The 24,593-nt window shown below is 55.0% G+C and overlaps 6 protein-coding genes across 6 annotated transcripts; 2 read left to right on the forward strand and 4 right to left on the reverse strand.

Moving 5' to 3' along the window:
- Positions 1-713: 713 nt before the first annotated feature.
- On the reverse strand, positions 714-11,569 carry PG997_010872 (uncharacterized protein; the record flags this gene model as incomplete). Its single annotated transcript, XM_066815187.1, has 7 exons — positions 714-5,905; positions 6,025-6,952; positions 8,096-8,998; positions 9,053-9,177; positions 9,303-10,808; positions 10,862-11,409; positions 11,517-11,569. The coding sequence occupies 7 exons, from the start codon at positions 11,567-11,569 to the stop codon at positions 714-716; spliced, it is 9,255 nt and encodes a 3,084-aa protein (XP_066664477.1).
- Positions 11,570-13,969: 2,400 nt separating this feature from the next.
- Positions 13,970-15,016, forward strand: PG997_010873 (SNARE domain-containing protein; the record flags this gene model as incomplete). Its single annotated transcript, XM_066815188.1, has 2 exons — positions 13,970-14,925; positions 14,992-15,016. 2 exons carry the CDS (start codon positions 13,970-13,972, stop codon positions 15,014-15,016), a joined length of 981 nt encoding a protein of 326 aa, XP_066664478.1.
- A 1,811-nt stretch (positions 15,017-16,827) lies between these two features.
- PG997_010874 (uncharacterized protein) lies at positions 16,828-18,002 on the forward strand (the record flags this gene model as incomplete). The annotated part of the gene is made up of 3 exons (XM_066815189.1): positions 16,828-16,885; positions 17,010-17,702; positions 17,797-18,002. The coding sequence occupies 3 exons, from the start codon at positions 16,828-16,830 to the stop codon at positions 18,000-18,002; spliced, it is 957 nt and encodes a 318-aa protein (XP_066664479.1).
- A 144-nt stretch (positions 18,003-18,146) lies between these two features.
- Positions 18,147-18,787, reverse strand: PG997_010875 (uncharacterized protein; the record flags this gene model as incomplete). Its single annotated transcript, XM_066815190.1, has 2 exons — positions 18,147-18,272; positions 18,314-18,787. 2 exons carry the CDS (start codon positions 18,785-18,787, stop codon positions 18,147-18,149), a joined length of 600 nt encoding a protein of 199 aa, XP_066664480.1.
- A 1,169-nt stretch (positions 18,788-19,956) lies between these two features.
- Positions 19,957-21,735, reverse strand: PG997_010876 (uncharacterized protein; the record flags this gene model as incomplete). Its single annotated transcript, XM_066815191.1, has 2 exons — positions 19,957-21,390; positions 21,493-21,735. 2 exons carry the CDS (start codon positions 21,733-21,735, stop codon positions 19,957-19,959), a joined length of 1,677 nt encoding a protein of 558 aa, XP_066664481.1.
- A 430-nt stretch (positions 21,736-22,165) lies between these two features.
- On the reverse strand, positions 22,166-23,520 carry PG997_010877 (sorbitol dehydrogenase; the record flags this gene model as incomplete). The annotated part of the gene is made up of 4 exons (XM_066815192.1): positions 22,166-22,462; positions 22,524-22,938; positions 23,010-23,380; positions 23,464-23,520. 4 exons carry the CDS (start codon positions 23,518-23,520, stop codon positions 22,166-22,168), a joined length of 1,140 nt encoding a protein of 379 aa, XP_066664482.1.
- Between the last annotated feature and the right edge of the window lie 1,073 nt (positions 23,521-24,593).

The raw sequence follows: 24,593 nt of genomic DNA on the forward strand, positions 1-24,593 counted from the left end.
GTTGATCGTGAGTACTGAACGAAATATCTGAAAGAATAGACTAGGAATCAAACAACGTGGTTGTTGATATGATACAGGCAGGCAGGCCTATATAAAACTATCATAGAACAGACAATGCCAATGTTGCTCTTTCTCAGGACTTAATATTGTAGCGGAGAGATAAAGGAGGCTTTGAGATCTGAAAGGAATTATAGAAATATCCTTTCGTTCGTTCGTCATATGGACAAAGGTCTAGAAAGGTCTTGCTAACCTCCCATGCCTCTTTATTCGGTTCACACGGTGAGGGTGGTTGCCCCGTCAAGTCATGGTTGCTGCGATTCTTTTCAAGGCTGTCGAATTAAATGATGATTGATCGAACGCTGGTCTACACATTATCATCCCCCTTCCTACCACCCTTGTCCACCCCGAGTGGCCTATTTGCAGGCGTTTCATATCAGATACCCAAGTAATTATGTAGCGTAGTAAAAGAAAGCTAAATGACTGAAAACGCTCAAAGAACGATATGATGGGGTATGTGGCTTTTGGTATTTCGCAAATAAATAACAGAATCGAACAAGCAAGTCTTGAAACGTGAACAAGTATATCCAGAAATCGTGATAACAGTAAGAAGCGTCATCATGATGCGTATGTCATGAATAGTGCTTCGCGGGGATGGTGCGTGATTAGAGATCGTATCGCATCGACCGAAATGAAAAGTCAACAAGGTCAATCGGTTAACCCTCAAAGTCGCCAAACTCGCCATACCCGTACGGGTTCCATTCTTGTCCGGGGTACGACGTGGCGCTCATAACGGGAATACCGTCATCCAGGTCATCCGGAGCAGCAGCCAACTCGACAGGTTGGTCAACAAGGATCTTCTCCTCAGGCTCCGCAGGTGCCGCTGACTGTGGCTGCTGCTGCTGCTGCGCGCCCGACTGGTCGTAGGGCGTAGCAGGATAATCCCCAGGGGCTGCCGGGGTCGAGCTCTCTGTGGCAATAGACGGCGTGCCACCAGCTGCGACATCATAGTTTCCACCGTTCGGCGGCTGCACGAAGTAGCTACCATTGTGCGCCATATCACCCTGCGCCGCAGCCCCAGCAGTGATGCCGAGAGCAGCGCCTCCCATAGCTGAAGCACCGATAACCCCCGCGTGGTTGTTGCTGTCAGGATGCTGCTGAGGTCCAGGAACCTCTTCAGTGGGGGATCGCATTTTGCGGGGCGTAGCGTCGTATATATCCTCCATGTCAGACGACTGGCTATTGGCTTTGCCGACGTTGATGTTCATCATGGGATTAGACACCTGGTGGTGAGGAGCTCGAGATGGGTCCGGGCTTAGCGAGGCGCTTTGCGTACGGTCTTCGGCGAGTGGAATATTGTGAGTCATGGCGACACCCGGACCATTTACACCACTTCGAGGTGAAGGCGTGTGGCTGATGTCACTGACATTCCCTCTTTCTGTAGCAGGCTCTGACCCATGCACGGACTCGGCTGCAGGAGCAGGCGGATTCGGGAGATGACCGGCAGCAGGGTTAACAGGAGAGAAAGTAGCAGCCGAATCAGGCAGGGGGTAGTTCTGAGGTGAGCCCGGATGCTGGATATGAGGATTTGGTTGCTGCTGTTGCTGCTGCTGTTGCTGCTGCTGAGACTGCTGGGGCGCATTCAGAGTCGTGGCAATATGCTGCAAGTTTGGCTTGGGCATACCGCCGTCATTCTGGGGCGACATGCTGCTGACGCGCGACGAAGGGTCTGCTGGAGCCAGGTCTTGCGAGCTCTCCGGCGATATCATCCGACGTTGGTTATCCGCAGGCGGCCCTCCGAGTTGTTGACCTTGCGGTGGCGGGGTGTGCATCATTGGCTGCTGCGGCGGAGGACTCTGGGAGTGGTGTGGACTAAGTTGAGGCCGACCCTGAGGGAATCCCTGAGCTTGGGCGAACTGCTGTTGGGGAGGGCCTTGAGCCATACCCATCGGCATACCGCCTTGGAACTGCGGCTGAGCCGGGCCAAATGGCGACTGGACCGGGGGCGGCGAGTTGGAAGGGCTTGGACCAAATTGCTGCTGCTGCTGCTGCTGCTGCATAGGTCCCGGGTACCCTTGGAACTGCTGGCCGTACATATGCGGCGAGAAAGCCGTCCCACCAGTGTTACCGTAGCCATGCACAGGCTGGTACCCTTGAGGAATGGGAACTTGGGCGTACTGAGGTTCCTGGCCCCGGCCACCAGCCATTGGCTGCTGCGGTGGTGCTTGGCCCCGGCCCGCGAGCATTCCAGCCATCATGTGGGGAGGCATTTGTTGTCCGCGACCGGCCTGCAATTGCATTTGCTGAAGCATTTGAGGAGGAATCTGGCCAGGAAGAAACATTCCTCGCCCAGCCTGCATTGGCGGCATCTGTCCACGGCCCTGGCCAGCTTGCATGGGCCCGGGGGCTTGGCCAGGCCCGGGGAATGGCCCCTGAGGAGAACCGTTGGGTCCCATGGGAGGACGTTGCATTCCCATCGGCATAGGCTGGCCCGGCGCACCACGACCACCCTGCATCATATGCATAGGCACTTGCTGCTGTGGACCTTGAGGACGTTGCTGCTGCTGTTGATTCGGCTCTGGGACCTTGGAGCTCCGCTTGAACACGCTCTTCAACTTGTCCTTGGTGCTCTCCTTGGACTGTGCCGAAGAATTCGAGGGCTGAAGAGCCGCCTGCTGTTTCTTGGAACCGCCGAAGAACTTCGACATCGTACTCTTCTGATGCTCTGGCTTGGGGGGCTCGAGGCCTGGACTAGGAGCAGGACCTGTCTGGGTCCTCAACTGGTTCTGTATTTGCTGTGGGTTCTGCTGCTGAGGCGCAGAGCCCTGCGTGGTTCCAGGTCGCGACGGGGTTTGAGGGCCCCAGGTCTGGGCGTGTGGGTTTGGCGGCGGAGCAAGACCAGGAGAACTGCCACGAGGAGGACCGGTGGGTTGTTGTCTGTCCGCCGGAGCAGCCGCATTTGGTGCATGCACGTTGAAGCCAGTCGAGGGTTTGGGCGAAAGCTGTTGCTGAGAATGGCCATCTTGGCTTATCGGCGACTGGGTATGCGCAACTGACAAGACAGAGGGGGTGGGTATCGATGGATGACGTCCATGTCCGAATACGCCCCTCTCTCCAATGTGTGTCAGCGACGGCTGGTCGTTCAGAGCCGGATGATCCTCCACGGGCTCTATATTGACAGAGGAGTCCGACTTGACATGATGAAGCCTAGAAGTTGGAGCCGTCGGAACCGCATTCTGCGTAGTGACGACAGTAGGCGGGTTGGCCGATGAGAAAGAGAAGTCTCGATCTTGTCTCGATGGACCAGAACCAACTGGCTTCCTGGCCGGCGAGTTACGCGGTACCATAGATGCGCCGCCGATACTTATTCTCTCATGAGAAGACTTCCGTGAAAGAGGCGGGGAGGCCGTTCCACTCGTATCGTGGGACGACCCGTTCACTGATGTGTTGCTAGCCTCGTTATCACCTGAAGGTCGTTGCAGTTCGCCCTCGTCTGGACGGTCTTGGGCGAATGAGTTCCTCTGCGAGGGAAGGTTAGGCCGGTCGTCTCGTGATGCTTGCTGCTGTGGCAATACGGCACCTTGTCGGTTCGGCGCAACAACACCTTGCTGGGGCTGCTGGGTATTCATAGCACCCTCTGGACCCGGTAGAGTAGATGCCCGAGTCCGATTAGGTGAGCCCTGCCCGCTTCCGCCCGGGATGGTGATCATCTTTGGGCGCTGGCCCGCTTGCACAGGCATCTGGACAAACCCCTGCGAGTTCCGGCCGCCCAGGGGAGGACTGGACTGCTGCTGCGGAGATCTAAACTGCCCAGCACCCGTCATCATGGTATCGAAAGTGGGCCCTTGTACAGGCTGTGGCATCTGACCCGGGCGGGACTGCTGCTGGCCAGGTTGCGGCGGTGACTGGCCCTGCGGAGGCATGGGCTGTCCTGCAAGTGCCGGTGGGCCATGTGTTGATCTTGAGCCTGGTCGATTATTGAACAGACCGAGGAACCCGCCAGAAGGTTTCTTCAAGCTCTCATCCACGTTGTTTGGCGGCTGCATAGAACCATGTTGCATTCCTCCAGCTGGTTGACGTGCAGGTTCTTGCATACTCTGTCTTCCCCCGGGACCAAGTTGTGAAGGTCCAGGGCCAGGACCGGGGCCCGGCTGACCAGGGCGACCTGGTTGTTGATGCAACAAAGGCATCTGAGCGCCCTCTTGAGGTCGAGGGGGGTCAGACATCGAGGGTCGGCCAGCCTGAGCTTGAGCTTGAGGGGCACTGGGGTTTGCTAGTTGATCTTCGTCGTGTCCATTGTTTTTGAATATATCCTTGAGTTCTGACAACCTTTTCCTAGCACCACCACGGCCATGCGCTTTGCCGGGCTGCGGATCATTCTTCGTGCTGAAAGGATCAGAGTTGACGACACTGAACGAAGACTGCGGCTTCTTAACCCCACCAAAGAAGGGCTTCTTCTTCTTCTCCTCGTGTGATCCACCATCAGGTCCTCCTACATGCTCGCTAACGCTTCGGAAGTGCTGCATCGGGTGCGAATGAGGCTGGTTGCCGTTCATTGCAGGAGGGTTCTGCGGACTCTGCATAGATACTCGTCTAGCTTGCTCACTAGGATCGAATCCTACCACATCACTATTTTCAGAAACATCATCACTCCGGATCGATCCAGCAGCCCCGTCGGTGCTGCCTCGCCCATTGAACTTGCCGCCTATTTCCTTCGAGAGACTTGGGCTGCGCCTGAGATCGTTATAGTCACCCGGCTGGAACTCATTAGCAATAGGCTTTGAAAAGGCAATTGCATCTTGCCGAGGGCCTGATGTGGCTTGGATCTGGTCCTGCCGGGGTGCTTGTGAAAATTGGATTGGCGGGTGGTTGGAGGCGCCAGCCGGAAAGAGCCCCGGGTATTTCTGGGCAGCAACCGGCGGCAGACCACTGTTTCTCATCCGCTGAGGCGGTTGCGACGGGGCACTACTCACATGAGACCTCACACCCGTTTCCTTATCAAGAGAAGGATCATACCGAGGTTGAGGGCTATGCGTCTTTCTTGGGGCGAGAGGCTCAGTTAGCTGGGACTCCTGAAGGTTCCACCTCGGCGATGGCGGAAGCTGATTGACTGGGTTCCCCGTGGAGACCCCTCCGGGCTTCAGAGACGACATAAACGGTTGACCTTGCATCAAAGGTGACGTCGTTTGCCGGGGCATCTGGCCAGGTTGGCTCAACGAAGGACTGCCTCGGCCCATGGCCGGGTGCTGAGAACCGCTTGGCATGTGCGGCGAGTTGCGACTTGCATTTAATACAGAGCCATCGGAGCCATTGACAGCGTGCTGAAAGGGCCCAGGGCCATACCCATTCGCAACCGGGCTGTTGGGGGCGAGCTGACCCGCAATGTGGTGCGACATTGAGGCAGGGGGCTTCGAAGGAGAAGATGGTGCTCGAGCCGAAATATGGCCGTAATACGGTTGCTGCCCTGGGGCTGACTGGGGGATGTTATCGATGGGCGAGGCGCCACGCGAGTCTGGAGAAAAGGCGTCCTCTTCACCCGATGTATCGGGGTCTATCGGCGGAGGCGGTGGGCTCCTTTCGTCTGAGCAACCGCCAGGTGACGGGCCTCTTCGGTCGTCCTCAGTCGAACTTTTCTTGCTGCCCCAGCCGAAGGATGTTGTGCGAGGAATAGAAGGGAGCCCGAAAGATGTCTGTCGTGATGGGGGCGCTGGGGATTGCCGTGACTGCTGTTGCTGTTGCTGTTGCTGCTGATGATGTTGGTACGGCGGTTGTTGGATGTAAGGATCAGCAGCAGGGTGTTGCGGGTCGGCGGCGAAGGTAGCAGCCATAGGGGCGGCCATGCTCTCGGGTCCGGCGTGGGTCGTTCGTTCGGCAGTAGCCGAGGCGGGTGCGCGACGAAGGAGAGTTTCTGTCGGCGATGTTACTTGGACCCAATTATGCGGTCTGTGACTTCATAGGAGCAATGGTTAGATGCGGAGCAAAGGAGTTAAAGTTGGCGGGCGTGACCGGAGGGAAGGGGGGACTGACCAGGCCGATGACCACCTGCGAAGGGCGGGTCGAGATCGAAACCCTCTTCTTCGAGCAGAGGAGTTCCCGTGGAGGAGTCCCAGGTGGGTTGGAATTTGCTGATGGGGGCAGGTGGTGCCAATTGAGGGAGATGCGAGTCAGACTCGTAGACGCGTTTGTCCCAACCGCGAAAGGCTGGGCTTGAGGAAGAAGGTAAAGAGGGTGCAGCGTCGGCGGCGGCGGTCGGGGCCGCTATGGAGCCTAGCGGGTGGCCCGACGAATTGAGAGGCGCTTGCTGTACGCAGGCTTTGTCGTTGCCAGCAGCGGCCCGGTCGCGATTGTCGCTCTCAGAAATAACTCCTGGCGCAGACAATATACCGGCTTCAGGTGTCACTGACGATGGCGGCTGCCAGGGAGAAGATTGGTTGCTACGGCTGAATGACTTGAACGGTGAGATGCTAGACAGAAAAGGAAGTGAGAACTGGGAGTTCCTAGCCGGGCGAGTCTTGCCGTTGGCCCTAGCTGCTGACGGTGCTGCCGCTGCTACTGCTGACGGTACCACTGCGGTTGTTGGGGTCGACTTGTGCGGCTGGAGCAGCAGTGGCAGGGAACGAGAATGAGTATGACGGCCGCCTTGCTGCAGTGGTGCAGCAGTTGGCTGATGTTGCTGCTGCTGCCGTTGCTGCTGATCCTGCTGCGCACCATGACCAAGTCGTGGTGCATCTGCATCTGCATGCAAGCGGCGCGGTCGCCAATGAAGGCGTGTACTACTGGGGGCAGCCGTGGTACCGGCGGTGGTACTGGTAGGGTTCAATTGCGAGGACGATTCCCTGCGCCATCTCCAGACGCTAAAGCCCGAGGAGGTACGGTGCTCATTTCGTTTTCTGGGTACCGCTGTCGAAGGCTGGGTGGGCGGGGTGTCGAGTGCCTGGCCCGACGCCTGCAAAGCCTAGATCCATCAAAAATATGTCAACAACCAGGCCCAGCGTGTGTCTATTAATAAAACCCCAGTGTCTTGAATCGCGTCCTTTGATTTGGACAGGCATTGCCAATTTGAAGCGAGTAGCCACTTGGTCGCTGTAGTTCAAATGCTAATTGCTGCCGAGAGCATGCAGCACGAGTGGGGGGGGGACCGCCTGGAAAGGAAAGAAGCGAACAAGGGGAGAAAAAAAGTAAAAGATTGGGTGTAGGACATGTACAAACATGGCACCGTTTGTCTGTCAGCTCGGGCTCGGGCACACACCAGGTAGGTAGATCTTCTCATGTATAACATAATACCACTTGGGACTTATTAGGAGGAAGAGGACTGGGGAATTGGGAATTGGAGGGATCGTCCGGTGGATGATGGATGGCCTTGTTAGCGTGTGCATGTCATGCAACCAGATTCGAGGTAGCGGAAGCGAAGAGGTGTAAGATTGCCAAGTCTAGGAGTAGCCATGGCTGACTTCCATTCTGCTTTGGGGATGTTTTTTTGTTTGTATTCGTACACACAATCTCAACCGTCCATCCACCAGCTCTAGTTAGGCCAATACATACTTAAGTATTTCTCTTGTTCTCTGTTGCTGCCTCCCTCGCTCATCTCTTATTTCGCTTTCTCTTTCGCTCTCTATCGCTTCCTCACTCGCGCATACACTTGCAGGGAGCCTCCCCGCGATCATCGAGATGAGATTCTAAACTCCTGAATAGAAACACGGCACAGCGCGTGGTCGGCACCTCAGCCCTTGGCCCCCAAGGTAAGCAACCAGCCAGCCGTGCAGATGTGTGTACGTATGTAAGCTTCGCCATAAGCAGGCATCTTCGGTCCGCCTCTTCGCTCGTGGCGGAGTGAGATTAAGTAAGCCCGGCTGCATGCTGACTCTCACCCACGTGGTAGCTTCTATCGGTACGTACAAATAGAAGAAGTTTCGGGGTGGTGGCCAGCAGAGGATCCATAGTGGGGGTAGAAGGTGCAAGGGAAAGAAAAAAAAAGAGAAGAAAAAAGAAGAGAAGACTATGCACCCCATGCAGGCCAGATGTGTAATGCTACACTCGGAATACCAGGTAGGTATAGGTGGGATCTCCATATGAAAAGAAGAAACAATCATTGAAATACCTTATCACCACCGCCAGTAGTTCCCGCTCGAAATCTGCTCTTGCCCTTGTTGAACAATTTCATTCCTGACTTGATACCCGTTCTGGTCCCTTTGTTGGCAAAGCCGGCTGCTGCTTGGAGTAGCTCCTTGCCCTTGGTCCCTACTTGGTTGTGCGATGCGCCGAATTGTTGTCCAATGGACCCGCTCGGCTGTCGGCCTAGGCCTTGCTGTGAAGCGGACGTAACGTTGGGGTTGCTCGCGTTGAGGTACTGCTGGTAATACGGTTGATGCGCGGATGCCGGTCCACCCGCTGAAGTCGGGCTTTGCCCTGGGCCCGACAAACCTGCCAGCGCAAGGTCCGTCTCGGACCCTGCCGCATTTACCCCGTTTGCTTGATCCTGCATATGCAGCAACCAATTTGACAGGCCGGAATCCATCTCTGCGTACTGCCCCCTTGCCTCTTCAAACTTCTCTGCTCGCATGGGAAGCGTCGGGAGGCTGAGGATCTCCCTCCAAGCCATTATCTTGGGTTGATTGAGAGACGTTGGGCCCGAGGCAGCCGGCGGCGCAGCTGTATCCTCGTCCGTTGGCCCTTCAGCCGCTGGTACCTGGGAAAGGGCAGGATGCTGAGCATGCGGTGGACTCGGGGGTTGAGATGCCTCTTCCATAAGCGACTTCTCATCAGCGAGCGACAAACGCTTGGTGTTGTCCATTCCTGGTGAAGCTAGACTTCTTCGACGGTTTGAAATGATCGACACGGGTGATGGCGGCTCAAGTCCAGCGATTCCTAGTCCCTCAGGGCCACGGCTGCTGACCAAGGAGACCTGATGAGACACAGTCCCGTCATTGTCTGCATCGATATGTACTGCCGGAGTCGGCGCTGTCGGGGCAGATGGCGAAGAGGTGGATGATTTCGCTGGATCCTGTGACGTGTCTGCACCAAATAATGGAGCGTTGGTATCCGTAGTGGGACTTACAGAAACTTCTTCGGGGCCCCCTTCCCACGAGAATCGTCGCTTAAAAGTTGGCGCTCTAGTAGTATTTGATTGTGGTTCGTTGGGGAGGACTCGGGTTTGATCTGCGACGGCAGCTGATATCGCGACTGGTTATTGTTGTCGGCATCTTTCATTGACTGCCCAGTCTCATGTAACGACTTGTCCTCTGCGGGACCTAAATAATCGTCGTACACTCCGGACAAGTACGTGCTTTCTCTTGTTAGAGTATTACTATCCAATGAGCCAGAGCTTGGTCCGAGCAAGCCGCCGGCACCTGTGGAATGGATTGGAGTCGCGTTCAAAGACTTCATGATGTCGTCTCTTAGCCGGTCGTTCTCGTTGGGCGAAGCTGTCTCGATGGAACTCATTGTTAAGTTCCGCGGAGGCATGGTGGGAGCAAATTCGCCTTCTGCCGTCTCGCCGCGTCGAGGATTGAGAGGGGCTGTTGGGATAAACTGAGAAGGAGACGGCTCTGGCTGCGAAGTTGTACTCGCCGAGTTTGAAGTGTTTTCTCGTTGTATACCCGATAAAGCTTCAGGAGCACTTGTTTGTAGAGGAGGCAGCGACATAGGAGTAGCATGGGACGGGGGCCCGGTAGGGGCGACCTCTTCAGCAACGTCCTGATCATGTTTGCCCGTTGCGCCTCCAAATCCATCATGCTGGGGAGTCATCTTGGGGGTAGCATCGACAGGCTGAGCCTGCTTGACTGCCGTCGTTGGCAACAGATCCTCTGCAGACTCGGCAACTGGCGAGACTTCTTCCTGTGGCGGGGACAACTGTCTCGTTCGAAAATCGGGGGTTTCCATTGGCGTCGGGGCTTCTGACCCTATATTTGTTGTTTCGGAAACCCAGCCTCCAGGAATTGATGGCCTCGGCGCTTTAGGCGTACCTGAAGCCGTTTGATTATGTGTTCCGCCGAAACCACCAGAGGTTGATGCAGTATTGGCTTCTGCGGGGAAGTTTGGTGCTCGCTGCGTTGTCGGGTCCTCAGTGTCCCGACTGGCTGCGAGAGCTGGGCCTTCGATAAGACTGGGAGCCCTATGAGGCTGGTCGGAGGCAGAAGTCTCAGTGGTGGAAAGTCCACGAGGCCCAGTAATTGGATCGGGGTCCGCAGCGAAATATTGGGGCTGTTCTTCGGTAGTTGCGGCAGAGTGAGAGGCTCCGAAGAAGTCTTCTCCAAACCCCGACATGCGTGTCAGGTCCGGCAGCTGGGGGCTGACTGAGAGACGCCGCGAACTCTGAAGTTCTAGCTTGTTCAGGCGCGACTGTTCTTCGGTTATGTAATCCCCCTTGGCGCCACCCGTGGGGCTCAAAGCACGAGATGTATCTGCTGTATCGTTGTTCGGGCCGGACATCAAACGATCCATTCCGTACTCGCTCCTCCTCTCTGCCACCGGCGCCAAGGTTGTCTTCAATCCTCGTGAAGCATCGGATAGGGGGTCGTCCCTCTCGAAACTTGGTCGGCGTCGTTCACCGGTGGGAGATCGCATGGCATTGCCGTCATTACTGTCCATGCTTGGCCTGCTGGAGTCCAAAGACGTTCTCTGTTTCTCTTCCTCCATGCGACGATAAATATCCGCCGGCCGTACAAATGGCAATGGCTTCCCCGACGTATTGGCTGCCTGGCCCGGAGAATTCGTCCTCTCGTCCATCCATGGCCGCGCCGAGCCCGAGCCCGAGCTTGAGCCCGGCCGGGAACCTGATCGAGGCCTCGATATATCGGCAGGGTCGGGCATATCTTGTCGGCTCATACTGCTCTTGCGCGGGGGAAACGTGCGGTTGCCGGACTACCAGATGCCTGGCTAGAAGAAGTTGCTCGACCACGGGTTTGGGCCGTAGGAGACATCACAGGTCCTGGCTGCTCTGCCCGGGCTGAGTAAGTCGCGTTTGGGGGGTTCTGGCGAGACATGCCCGGTGGCTGAGGGAATGAGTTGGCGATGGAAGGCAAACTACTAGTGTCGGCCGAACTGGAAGTGTAATGTTGCTCATTTGGGAAATCGGTCTGATGTTGCTGTGTCTGGACGTGCAGCTGAGGGGCGCCGCTCGGTGTCCTTAGACCAGTCGAGGCCTTTCTAACGTGGCTCGGCATCGGCATGGCGCGGGGACCTATGGTATGAGGAGTCGGCGTCTGACCATAAGGCGACGTCACCGGTGTGCTCTCGGAAGCGCCTTGACCCGGCTGTCGAAGACCCGTCGGTTTGGACGGAGGGGGCGGTTCTTCCGGCTCTTCATCGTCGTAATCGTCGCCCCAATCATCGCCATCGTAGCTTTGGACCTTGGCCTCTACCCATTTCCTCGTCTTGGTACGGTTGATGTTGGTCTGATAAGCGCTCGGAGTGCTAGGTGTCCTATTTAAAAAAATCAACTGTCAACGGCCGTCTACTGTAGGTAGCAGTTTATGTATGAACTTTACGAAAGGGTTGGCTCGAGGCCGGTTAGTGCTCACATTGGCGAGGCAGTCCGGCCTTGGTGGTATACATTGCCATAAGTGCCGTCCATTGTAACGATTCTTCACCATTAAAAGAAACAGGGACGCAGTTTATTGCGACAACATGCCGAGCCGTCGAACGGGATGAGTTGTGAGGTGGCGGGCGGTTAGGACCGAGTCGCAAACCGGTTCTATCGCAAGGTGTTGGGTTGTGGAGAGAGCGACCGCACGGAAAAGGTGAGGAGGCTACAATAGGTTTAAGGCAATGTTTACAGGATGCGATGGAATGTAATGGGTAGGTCCACCAGCGTATCGCGATGATTGAAAAGCGGGTTGGGTTAGATGGAGGTCACCAGGCCGTGGTCGTCGGGCGGCTCAGTTCAAGGGCATACCCTTGCGGGTTGCGAGCGAGATAGAGTGAGAGACAGACCAGAGACAGACAGCGCCGGGGGGCAAGGGATGACGTGTAGGGGAGGCGATGCGGGAGTGGGCAGATATGACAATGGCCTTTTCAGGGAAGGGCTGCAACGGAATCGACCAGTCAAGAGGTGCAAGGAGAATATGCCAGTATATACAAGAAATAATGCTACCAAATCATGGACCAGAAGTCGAGGCCGAAAATGCTGGTGGCAGAAAACGAATGCTGCTTGCGACAAGGCGCGTAGCTGGTTGTTGGCTGAACTGCAGAGTTGTCCCAATAAACACTTTATGGTTCAAGGCCGTTCGATTCGCAGTGCAGTAGGCCGGCTAGGCTGGCTAGTAGGGCAGGGACAGACGCAGTACGGAGTTGGGAGTACAGTACAGTGGGCAGCAACATTGAAGGCAGTAAGGGGAAAAGCGGGCGGGTGATGGCGGGAAATCCAAGGTGATGAATTGTAATGAGGAAGTCCAGCCTAGCACCCCCCCAACCCTTCCGAGTTTTCAGATGGTTCATTTCGTATTGCAACCGGCAAGGCAGTAGTGCTGTCTAGAATGCATAAGTCCTTCACATACTTGCTGACGTCGGTCCTCTTCAGGTTGGCATTCGTTCCTGGTAAAATCTCGTGAACTCCCCAGCACACAGACCAAGCGATCGACAAAAACTGATCTCCATTGTGATGACGATGCTCAGATACTACGTAGCACAAACAAAGCCTCCTCTGCTCCTCTTGCCTCTCTCTCTCGATTGTTCTGCCTCTGTTGCATCGGGGCGGGCGATGACCGATGGCATCCACTCGCGTAGCACAAGTCAGCAAGTCCTGGTCTGCTGGTGCTGCATTATGTCCTGCGGGTAGGTCAACTCGGCTACGGCGGGAAACGAAACAACCCTCTCCACCAGGCCAGAAATTTGAGGACGGTAGAGTGCCAGGCTCCTTCCTGCTGGCATCAGATTCCAATGCTAGCATATGAACTTGTCCCTAGCTTCGTCACCATCTGGCGCTTGTTCCTGCATATTGTTTTCTTTTCAGCTGCGGGACCTCCCAGCCAGCTAGGTTAGAGGTAGACAGATACATAAACCTGGATCCTGAAGTTCACAACAGAGCGCGCTCGCCGTGTTCGAGTATTCTGACTACAACTGCAACTTTGAGACTTCGAGTGTCACCTCGTATTGTAGACACATGGTCAGTGACATGGTGCGATGGAACTGTCAAGATCTAAGACAATGTTCGTAACTAATGGATACAAGCAAGCGCTCTACATGCATCCATGCATGCTACATAACCTAGCGAGTGTCGAGTCCGAATCTGGGGAAGGCAATTAGTTAGCGTCTCCTTTTTCTTCGTGTTCTCTAGCCACTTGCCCTGTACGACTTTTACTTTTGCACAGCCACTGTGGTGGCCAGTCAGCCGGTTGGTGGTGGTGGTCGGGTTTCTTTGATTGATCGTCTCGAACACGTTTCCCCAAACCCTTTGGCTTCTGAAGCAGGCCGAACCGAAGCAAATCAGCGCCCAGAGCCCGCCAAATGAAAGAATTACAGTGGAGCACTGGCCGCGCAACCACTGACTTTGGGAACACTCAAGTGACCGCGATTCGTTGACGACCCTTATGCCACACACTCCATCAATTCCATCATCGTTTCCCAGCACTCTTCCATCAGTCGCATTTCGCTTCGCTTGCCAGCCTGTCTAGGTGACACTTCACTTCATAGACTCTTTTCGTGATACCCCCAATCTTCCAGTAATAACCGTCGACCTGCGACACATCCTAAGTCATAACCCATTCCTCGGCCCAGCGACTCCGACAACGACAACAACGGGATCCTGATAAACTCCCTAACTCCGAACCTCGTCCACCATCACGCTTCTCCAGATTGTACCGTATTCTCTGGCCAAACCGATACACCTAGTTCTCGGCCTTCACGTTTGCGGAATCCTTTATCGCGCCGGACGCCCAAGGACGACATTCTGCTGAGCTCGATATTCAGAGCGAAAAATAGGCGGAAGAGAACCAAAGTTTGTTGGGAGGACACACATCCACCAACGGCCAACAAAATGGCTGTCGCATCCATCCAAGACCGGACCGCCGAGTTCAAGTCGGTCCTGACCCAAGTCCAGAAACGACAAGCGCAATCCAAAGTCGGCTCGCAGCGCCGATCTCTGCTGACGGACCAGCAAAAAGCCGAAGCCAATGGCGACGCCTCGGGCCAACGGCCGCGGCGCTCCGAGTTCGCGCGCAAGGCGGCGGACATCGGCCGCGGCATCGCGGGCACCATGGGCAAGCTCGAGAAGCTGGCGCAGCTGGCGAAGCGCAAGACGCTCTTCGACGACCGGCCCGTCGAGATCAACGAGCTCACCTTCATCATCAAGCAGGACCTCTCCTCGCTCAACCAGCAGATCCACGGGCTCCAGGACCTGACGCGGCAGCAGCACCCGGCCGCCCGCTCCGGCGGCGACCAGGTCGGCGAGCACAACAAGAACGTTGTCTTCATGCTGCAGGGCAAGCTGACCGACGTCTCGGCCAACTTCAAGGAGGTCCTCGAGGTCCGCACCAAGAACATACAGGCCTCGCGGTCGCGGACGGAGAACTTCGTCTCTTCGGTGGCGCAGCACGCCCAGCCGGCGATACAACAATCCGCCTCGCCGCTTTACGGCACGCCGAGTAGGGGCACGCCGTCGCCGGGCGGCGACACGCTGTCTCTGAACCCCGTCGGCGACCAGCAACTCCTGATGATGGAGGAGGCGCAACCACAGAACACGTATATCGCGCAAAGAGGCGAGGCGATCGAGGCGATCGAGCGGACCATTGGCGAGCTGGGCTCCATCTTTGGCCAACTAGCCCAGATGGTGTCGGAGCAAAGCGAGCAGATTCAACGCATAGACGCCAACACCGAAGACGTGGTTGACAACGTCCAAGGTGCGCAAAAGGAGCTGCTAAAGTACTGGTCGAGAGTTTCCAGCAACCGATGGCTGATCGCCAAGATGTTCGGCGTGCTGATGATATTTTTCCTGTAAGCCTTGCATTTTCCCCTATCTTCCTTCTTGCCAAGGGCGATATACTGATTTTCGTTCCACAGATTATGGGTCCTGATTGCGGGTTAAAAGAACGAATAGACGGGAACTGAACTACACGAATAACAAGAGAACGAGACTGCGGCGAACCGGCGTTGGTGTGTGTGTGTGTCTGTACCATCACTTCTGTATATTACTTCCTGGTCCCCTTTTAGTGATCCCCAAGCGGTGCTGGGGCCGGACAAAATTAGATGTTCTAATGCCAGCGGATACGTCACATGTTATAAGTAGGCAGATATTACTATAACTATTTTCTTGCTTCATTATGTTTACGAGTACTACTGCAGTGATAACCCAGCGGCGTCAAAGATTGTAGTCGAGAGGTTGAAGGCAACCTGCTTTTTGCCGTGCAACTTTGGTCTTGTTACTTACTCGTATCAGAGCTGGCCGAATTCTGTAGCTTGCGGCGGAAGAATATCTTAATACTCTTGCGGGTATAATATTCAAGCACTTCTCTTTGGGCTTTCGCGATTCGTGATAGCTCAAAACTTGTACATTTGGAAGTTGGTGCTGTGTGCCTAGGTGCTTGGTCTGCTCTTCTCAAATTATTTCTTGGGCCATTGGAAAAGACGGACCTGGGCCAGACTCATTGGCAGTCAGCGTCGTTCAACGCAGTCCCTCCTTGATGAATATTGATGGAGAGCTGCTTTCACTCCTGCCCCTATGTAAATGGGTATTCTTCTATTCAAGATGCTGATTATACGACCCTATATAGTGTTTATGTAAGTGCCTGGAGTCAGTCGAGTCTTATGGCTCCAGTCAACGACACAGCAGGTCTCGGTTCAGCCTTGTGCTTAATCACAGTTTTAGTAATTGAGCAATATCCGCAGACTGGAATGTAACATACGTACTTTAGCAATGACCATGTTAAATTCAATGATGTAGAAATAGTGAATAGTATATACCATCGTCGGGTAGTTCCGTCCAGGACCTGAAGTGACCGATGGAGGTGGAAGTCTTCCACCTTGCCATATCCCGTTCGCTGACGCCGATATCTGCTTCTATACAGACTCTCAACTGGTCTTGGGTTGAAACCAGCCTCGTCAAGAGATACTTACATATCAACTACATCACATCCCGTTCCCGTTCCTGGATTACACAGTAGTACCCGTAGCGACTAGTATCTGTCTAGCGTATGCAACGTCGATGGAGGCTTTCATGATCCCGCCGCCCATATTTTCTTTCTCTCGGTCCATGTCAAGCCGAAGCTAAACTCCAACCCCCACCAACTCCACCCCCGCCATCCGTCCAGAATTTCCACAAACGGCAGAGTCGCTGCGATTGCTTTTGTTTCCCATCTGGACGACCCTGGAGTAATTTTCCTGGAATAGAATTGACTCTTCGCGACGGCGCCATGTAGGTCTGGTGTATAATTATGTACCAACCTCCATTGGTGAGGACTGTCTTCCAGATGCGTGAACAAGTCGCCACCCTTGCGGTCGTTTGCAACCCCAACTTTCCCATAGGGCCCGTAGCCGGGCTTGGCCGGACAGAGAACGGCCAAAGGTTTGTACCTAACCTGGAACGTCTGGAATTTCCCGTAAACAACTGGCCAAGTTGCAGATACTCCACGCGCTGCGGAGTAGGATCCGATGTTGCCCTTGTATCCCGCGGGGTATTAGTGATGTGACATCGCGGGGAGGCGGATACCATCATACCCATATCTCTCATTCTGCCTGATATACTGCATAAATAACTCCCGATAGGCCGCATGTTATCGTGAACTGTCGTATTACTACTTCCAGCTTGAGAGGCTTCTTTTACTTTCAGACATTGACCTTATTCCTGACTATAACGGTTTCCAATTTGAATCCGAGCCCATATCAGTAATACCACTCACCATGGCGCCAACATCTTTCAAACTCAACACCGGCCAGGAGATGCCAGCCGTGGGGTTCGGTAAGTCTGCCCCGCAATCTGTCTTTCTACGAATATCCAAACAAGGAGGGACCCAGAAACGAACCCCGAGTATAAGAGAACACGAAATACATGTGCTAATCCGCTCCCCTCCACCCGCCCACAGGAACCTGGCAAGCCCCTCCCGGCCAAGTCGCCAAAGCCGTCGAAACAGCCCTGAAAGCCGGCTACAAGCTGATCGACGCCGCGTACTGCTACGGCAACGAGGCCGAAGTCGGCGAAGGCCTACGCGCCGCCTTCGCGTCGGGCATCAAGCGCGAAGACATCTTCATCGTCACGAAGCTCTGGACGACCTACTCCACGCGCGTCGAGCACGGCCTCGACAAGTCCCTCCAGGCCCTCGGCCTCGACTACGTCGACCTGTTCCTCGTCCACTGGGCCATCGGCATGAACCCGCACGGCACGCGCCCCGACGGCGGCGACGCGGACCGGTTCCCGCTGCTGGCGAACGGCGAGCGCGACATCCTCTGGGACCACGACCACGTCGAGACGTGGAGGCGCATGGAGGCGCTGCCGGCCACGGGCAAGGCGCGCGCCGTGGGCGTGTGCAATTACAGCAAGGTATACCTCGAGAACCTGCTGAAGCACGCCTCGGTCGTCCCCGCCGTCAACCAGATCGAGAACCACCCGGAGTGCCCGCAGCAGGAAGTCGTCGACCTCTGCCGGGACAAGGGCGTCCACGTCATGGCGTACTCGCCCCTCGGCAGCACGGGCGGGCCGCTGCTGCAGAGCGAGCCGGTCGTTAAGTTGGCGGAGAAGAAGGGCGTGAGTCCGGGCACGATCTTGCTGAGCTACCATGGTAAGTTTGGTCCCGATTCTTCCTTCTCTGTTTCCATTTTGGGTTTGTTTCGGGATACAAATGAACCGTTGCTGATCTGATATGTGTTCTGCAGTCGCGAGGGGTAGCACGGTGCTTGCCAAGTCGGTGACCGAGTCGCGCATTAAGGAGAACCTCAAGATTGTGGATCTGGACAGCGACGAGGTGAAGCTCTTGACGGAGGGCACTGCCAAGAAGAGATACGTCTACCCTCCCTTTGGCATCAACTTTGGATTCCCCGATAAGCTAGAGGGCAAGAAGATGAAGAACGGAGCACCGTGATCGCCGTTTATATAGACATAGTCAAATTTTCTCAGGTAAAAACACCAATTATGTATGCCCCGAGTCCCCTGAAGAGTTGAGCTGTATAAACCGAAGGCGATCTCACCATGAAATCCCCTGGACTCCATTCCGGTCCTCGAACATTTACAAGTAGATCCCACTCAAGAGGCTGCCTTTGATCTTCCCATCAGCGACTTCATCCAGCTGTTGAACTTTCCACGAATTCTCGATCCTCTGCTCCTCGTCGTAGATATGGCAGTGGTCTCGTGACTGGGCTCCTGTTCAAACCTGCGAGAAGCTGATTCTATTACCCCGTTCTTCTCCTCCTTTACGGGGCCGCTATCTTGTTTCTTCGACTCGGCACCTGGCTTCGTCGCTTTATCATCAGACTTCAGGGGCATGGTTGAGATACTCTGCTGGGAAGCCGCCGTATCCTTCGCGGGGCTTTCGTCTGCTATCGCTGCCTCCTTCTGGGTAGGCAACAGAGGATAAATGAGATTGTCCTCGTCGTCCCACTCTTGTTCAACGGCCCCTCCGTCTTCTAACAGCTTGACTAGCCGTTCCAGCAGTCGTTTTCGGGCTAAGAGAGGTTTGTCCGTAGGCAACGTCTCGAGGTATTCGCGCGTGAGATTATGCGATCGGCGGGCAGCTAAAAGAAGCGTGCAGCTCGTCACCGTCTTCGCTAGGGGCGCCTCGTTGTCTTTGGCCGGTTTGCGACACAAACCCGGCTCTATCCACGGGATTCGTCCATGGACGTTGGCACCGGCACTCAACAACTCTAGCATGGCTTCTATCTCTCCCACGTTTCCCACCCAGAAGGGCAAGAAGAATCCGAGGCGGCCACCAAATGGAAAGAATGGAGAACGATCACGATGTCTCCGCATAAACCATTCCCAAACAGTTCTGCCACAGAATTCTTCGTGTGGGCTACATCCATTGGCAACCAAAAGCCTCACGACCTCGGGGATGACATACACCATCCATGGGTACCACGGCCACGAATAACACAACGCATACCCCAAAAGAGGCAAGCCATCCTTGCGCAGTACTGACTGCCCATTCATGTTGACCAGTTGCTGTAGCGGCCCTTCTACACCAAGTACTACAAGGAAGGACAAAAATGAGGCATGTCGGCCGAGCGTTGGTACATCGCCCCTGGAGAAACGATCAGCAGCGACGTGTTCCTTGTTGATATAGTAGTTCAAAGCTGCTTGGCCTCTGTCTAACCAAGCCGACCAATGTGCGTCACGCAATTCGTCATCCAGAACTCCATGGTCTTGGCCCATAGAGCCCCAGGGTGCAGCTAGCTGTTTGGTCATGTGCTCTGACATGACACTATCAAGCTCGTTTAGTAGTTTCAATTGGTAACTGGGATCAACAGGTGGTCCTTCGAGCCACAGGGCAAAGTCATGGACTAGCTTACTAACATAGCCAGCCAACTTTATCAGCACGGCCCAGTCAGAGGGTCTGCCAGGGACAAATTCCTTGACGACGGCGATGGCAGAACGGACCAAAGCCACCTTCGGGTCGAAATTCGAAAGACTTGGGATTTCGACGAATCTGGCTCTAATATCTTCGTTCGTGATAAATTCGGAGACGGTACGGTGAATAAACTTAACATGAAGTCTGAGGTGCTTGTTGGCCGGGTCATAGATGTCGCTATTGGGATAGACCTTCCAATCAGAAAGCCCCTGCGCTGTGATGGAGCTTGATTGTATCTCAATCAAGCCGAGACACCTACTTTTCAGCCGGCCTGTCATATCCTCAGTGCGAGAAATGACTTGGTCTTGGCTGATCGGATTTGATGCTGTACCAAAAAGGTCTTCGTCTGTCCATTGATCGGCATACCAAAGACCCAGTAGACTGAGCTCGAACTTTCCCTCTGTGCCTTTTTCCACGATTTGGATCAGCTTTGCCGTTTGGGGGACATAGTTTGATGGGATCCTTGACAGCATCACCGAATACAGTGTATGCAAATCGTGGGAAGTTTCTCGAGTCGAGCCTGAAGCTCTTCGAGCCCGTCAGAGTTTCCCAGGCCTTCCAGAAGAGACTGTACAACGAGCCGAACCCACAGAAAGACCCCAGATGAATTATCGCCGATAGAATGGATTAATCGTTTGGCTCGAACCTCGTCGCGCGATAACAGCATCTTCATTCTGGGATGCGACTGGAGGTCGTCAAACACATATGACCGGATATCATCTCGGGTCAGTGTGTGGATCGCTAACGACGGGCAGTCTGCGAATCCATGTTCGAAAGCAGAGAGTGGTCGACTGGATAGGACCAGCTTTACATTGCTGAAGCTGCTTAAGCTCTTCGTGAGCTGTAGTAGACTGACGACATCGGTCGTCGATACTCGTGGGTCAAATTCATCCAATCCATCAACGGCCAGGAAGAAGAAGATGTCAGGACTATGCAGGATGACCTCCTTTAAAGCCCTTCTAGCTTCGAAGATGGATGGTCTTTGGGTAACAACTTGACCACCGAGGGCAGCCTCGAGCCGCCCTTTGAAAGCTATCGGTATCAGCTTCCTTTCCTCTCGGAGCAGCGTGTATAGCAGCGACGATAGTAGCCCTAGTTCCGACTTTTGCATGTCACTGCCGTTATAGAAGAAATAGAACGGGGCCCTGATGACTCTTTTGCCGCCTGACCATTGCTGGAGCAGGTCGTAAGTTCTGGGATCATCAAGCAGAAACTTCATGGCCGTACTCTTGCCAGACCCAGGTTTCCCAGTGATCCAATACGCTGTCGCGGTGTCCGATCTCAGGAATTCGACCAAACTGCTGAAGGGGACGTCCGAGGTGGCGGGGTCTCGAAATAGCCATCCGAACGTCTTCTTATGGACTTCGCTTATGCTTTCTTCGCGGTCGTCTCTGTCGGGATACCAGAGTGATGTCAGTATGGAACCCTCGACTTTCTTTCTGATCGCCTCGTCATCGCTCGCGGGTCCCTGGTGGTTGGCCATAAACGAAGGCTGTGCCGACCTAAGCTCCGCCAGGATCTGCTGCTTTGACACGAGAATGTCGTCTTTAATGGAATTGGCTAGCTCCTCGGTCCTGGAAAGTGACTCCATCATCCGTTTCCTGTCTTCTCCGGACTGAGCTTGGTGGTTGACGAGGCTCTCCAGCGTTGTGAGCATTGGCTTGTAGGGCTCATTCTGAGGCCCGTCCAAGCTCTTCTTGATGTTGATAATCACTCTCAGTTGCAATTCGCTCCGTATACTGTCCAACCTGGATTCAATCTTCTTGATGTCGTCGGCATCCCAGTTCCCTCGGACAACAGCTTTGAAGGCTTTGAACTTGGACTTTTCGCTGACTTGGGACTTCCCTAAGGCTTCCGATAGCTCTTTGCCGACACTGGATGCTCGTATGGCTAATTGGCGAAGTTCCTAAGGGTACGTCGTTTATGTCAACATGTGAAAGCAACCACAGGCTTCCATGAGTCTGCGGCGTGTCACATTGAAATGGGAAGAAAGAGATGGTCAACTGACCTGATCCTCGGTAGTAAGCTGGCTTTCATTACCAGAGCTCTCAGCCTGTGTTTTGGTCCGATCTAGCTGTTCCTCGAGACTCGCAGATGCATTCTGGATATCTTGTGCTACAGCATCGAGGTCGCGGTTGCCGTCTGTCCCGGCCTTTGCGTAGACCTGTTTGGCATCGCCGACGAACTCGATCCCCGCAATCACCACCTTGTACACCGTCCCCGCGAGCCCGATTGCTGTGCCTGGGTCCATGCTTCTTCTTGCCTTAACCAACGTCAAACAAATACAAGCCAACGAAGAAGGCAATCAGAGATATATGTAGATACCCAACCGGCATATATCACAGTTTTACGAAGTATATGTAATGAATATATGGCACCACGCCGCCTTGCTGTCTTGCCTTGTCCTTCGACAGCAACCACAGCCCCGCACCACACAGCCCTGGAGCCCCTGCCTGCCCCCAATCACCAGCCAGCTTGATATCATGTTGGGTGCAACGACGGCAGCGTGCATACATGCGCCTCTGCAGGTCACGCCCGCAAGAGGCATTGCCTTGGTGACACACTACAATCTCAATATTTCCCCGCAAACTGTGTCACGATCTCGAAGAGAGGAGCCGTCTGAAATATGTCTATTCCAAATCCAGTATGCCACTTTCGAGCTTCATGGCATTGGGATCTGACTACATGGAAACCACCACTTTCAGAACCAGATTGCCATCCGCATCCTTCACTTTGCCCGCCATGTCAAAAGCCTCCGGGATCTTGTCCAACCCCTCGAATCGCTGCGTCACAAGCTTCGCGACATCTGGCAGCGTAGCATTCTTAGCCGACAGCATGTCAATGACCTCCGGGTAGTTGTTCGCATATCGGAACACGCCCACGAGATCAACCTCCCTCAGCGCCGCGGCCGATATGGGCAGCGTCTGGATCGGCGTGCCCATGCCGATAATCATGATCCTGCCGCCTGCTTGCGTCGCCTGGTATCCAGTCAGTATATGGAGGCCTCTCAATCTAGGCAGCCAAGTAGGAGGAACTCACATAGATAGCCGTCTGCATACACGACTCAACGCCCGTGCATTCGAACGTGACACCCACCTCGCCCACCTCTTCTTCCCCCGCGCCCGCCTTGGACGATATCACCCGCGCGGCGAGCTCCTTCGCGTAGGCCAACTTGTCTTCGATAGTCTGCGGTCGCGCCATGGGCACGACGATCGCCACGTCGGCGAAGCCGTTCTGCACCGCGAAGTTGACGCGGTCTTCCTGGATATCGGCGATGATGACTGCCTTGGCTCCGGACGCCTTACACGCCGCCGCGCATAGTAGACCGACGGCGCCGGCTCCGAGCACTAATACCGTAGAGCCGGGCTTCAGCTGCGCTCGATCGCGCGCGTGCATGGCTACGGATAGGGGCTCGACCAGTGCGCCCTGCTCTAGAGTGACGCTCTCAGGCAACCTGACAGTAACCTCATTAGCCCAACCCATCTTCTATCTCTTGGAAGAGACAAGTCGAGAGGAACCACATACTTATGCACCCACTTTGCCGGGTGATTGATCCGCTCCTGCAGCGTCCCCTGAAAATGCGGAAACGCCTTGGCCGAGCTGCGAAACCGCATGCCCTTGCAGATATTGTACCTCCCCTCCTTGCAGAGCGCGCAGTCCTCGCAGGGCAATCCGACCTCGAGCGCGACGCGGTCGCCGGCCTGCAGGTGCTTCACGTCGGCGCCGACGCCCGTCACGACGCCGGCCGACTCGTGGCCCAGCGTCATGGGCTCGCGCACGAGGATGTCGCCGTTGCGGTAGTGCGAGAAGTAGTGCAGGTCCGAGCCGCAGAGGCCGGTGGCCTGGACCGCGACTTGGACTTCGGTGGCCGAGGGGGCGGGGAGGGTTCGGGTTTCCTGTGCGGGACGTTGACTGTGAGTTTGCGCTCTTACGCTTCATCGGGGTCTATGAACATGTGGGAAATACGGATGACACTTACAACCCGGAGGTCCTTGGCCCCGTGGAGGACTGACGCCCTAACTTCTGAGCTGCTCATCGCTTGCTGCTGGAGTTGGTAAAGAGGGCGGACTTGTTGATGATACACTTATTCAGAGAACCCGTAAGTAACCGAGGGATTACAGAGCTCGAGAGTGGTTTTTTATCTGGACTCTGTGATTCCGAGAAGATGGACAAGGTACACCCAGGGCACTTGGCAAATGGTATGTTACTATCAGCCCAGGACGCGAGAGATTGTCCATAGAAGGACTGGAAATATTGGAGCGCTCCTCCATGTTCGTTCTCCGATCTCGAAAGGCCAGACAACCCCACGAGGAGAGAAAACCGGGCGATGATCACAGGCTGCTGCTGCACTGCTGTAACCCTGTAGGCCCCAGTAGCGGCATCAACGCCGACGCGGGGTTTGTGGGGCACGTTTACAGAAGTTGGCAGCTTCGATCCTTGATCCTGCCGGGGGAGCACGCTACCCCAAACCAACCCCAAATGTGGTCTTGTACACTTCCCCAATATTCTCGCAGTGTGGGCTGGGACACTGCTGCGAAAACAAAGCCCATTGCATTCCTTGTCCATATCAAGTGCCGCCCAAACACACAATAAATGTTTCCTTTACTTGGAATATACCCTCTTCTTTGGGTAGTCCCATTGGTATTTGCCCCTTGAGCCTATTTGATCCCGAAGTCAATGGCACTAGGAGTACATCTGAGCAGCTGCTAGCTCCAGGACTGGATGGACGGGACTCCTAACACGAGAGCTAGCAGTGTCTCTAGCTCCCTGCATGGCACATGAGATATACTTGTCGTCCACGTGAATCCGTCAAACGGGTCACCTTTTCTCCTATCAGTCGAGCTCGTCGGAGCATCTCTCGGCGAGCATTACCGGTTTCGAGTCCTCTCGAGTTTGCTGCCGTCGTTCGGCTTGAACCGCATCCACCCCACGTGGACCCAGTAAATCGCTGTTTACCCGTAGGCTCTCCCCCAGTTTCCCCTCAATGCCCCCTCATGAAAACATGTTAGAACGGGTGAGTAACCGGAAGCTATCGCGACATACCATTCGACTCGTGAGCGTAGCTATCGGCATGTCACCCGTCGCTAGGTTACGTACTTGGTCCAGCAT

Source organism: Apiospora hydei, assembly GCF_038363865.1.
Source record: "Apiospora hydei strain CBS 114990 chromosome Unknown utg000008l_segment0_segment0, whole genome shotgun sequence".
Lineage (NCBI taxonomy): Eukaryota > Fungi > Ascomycota > Sordariomycetes > Amphisphaeriales > Apiosporaceae > Apiospora > Apiospora hydei.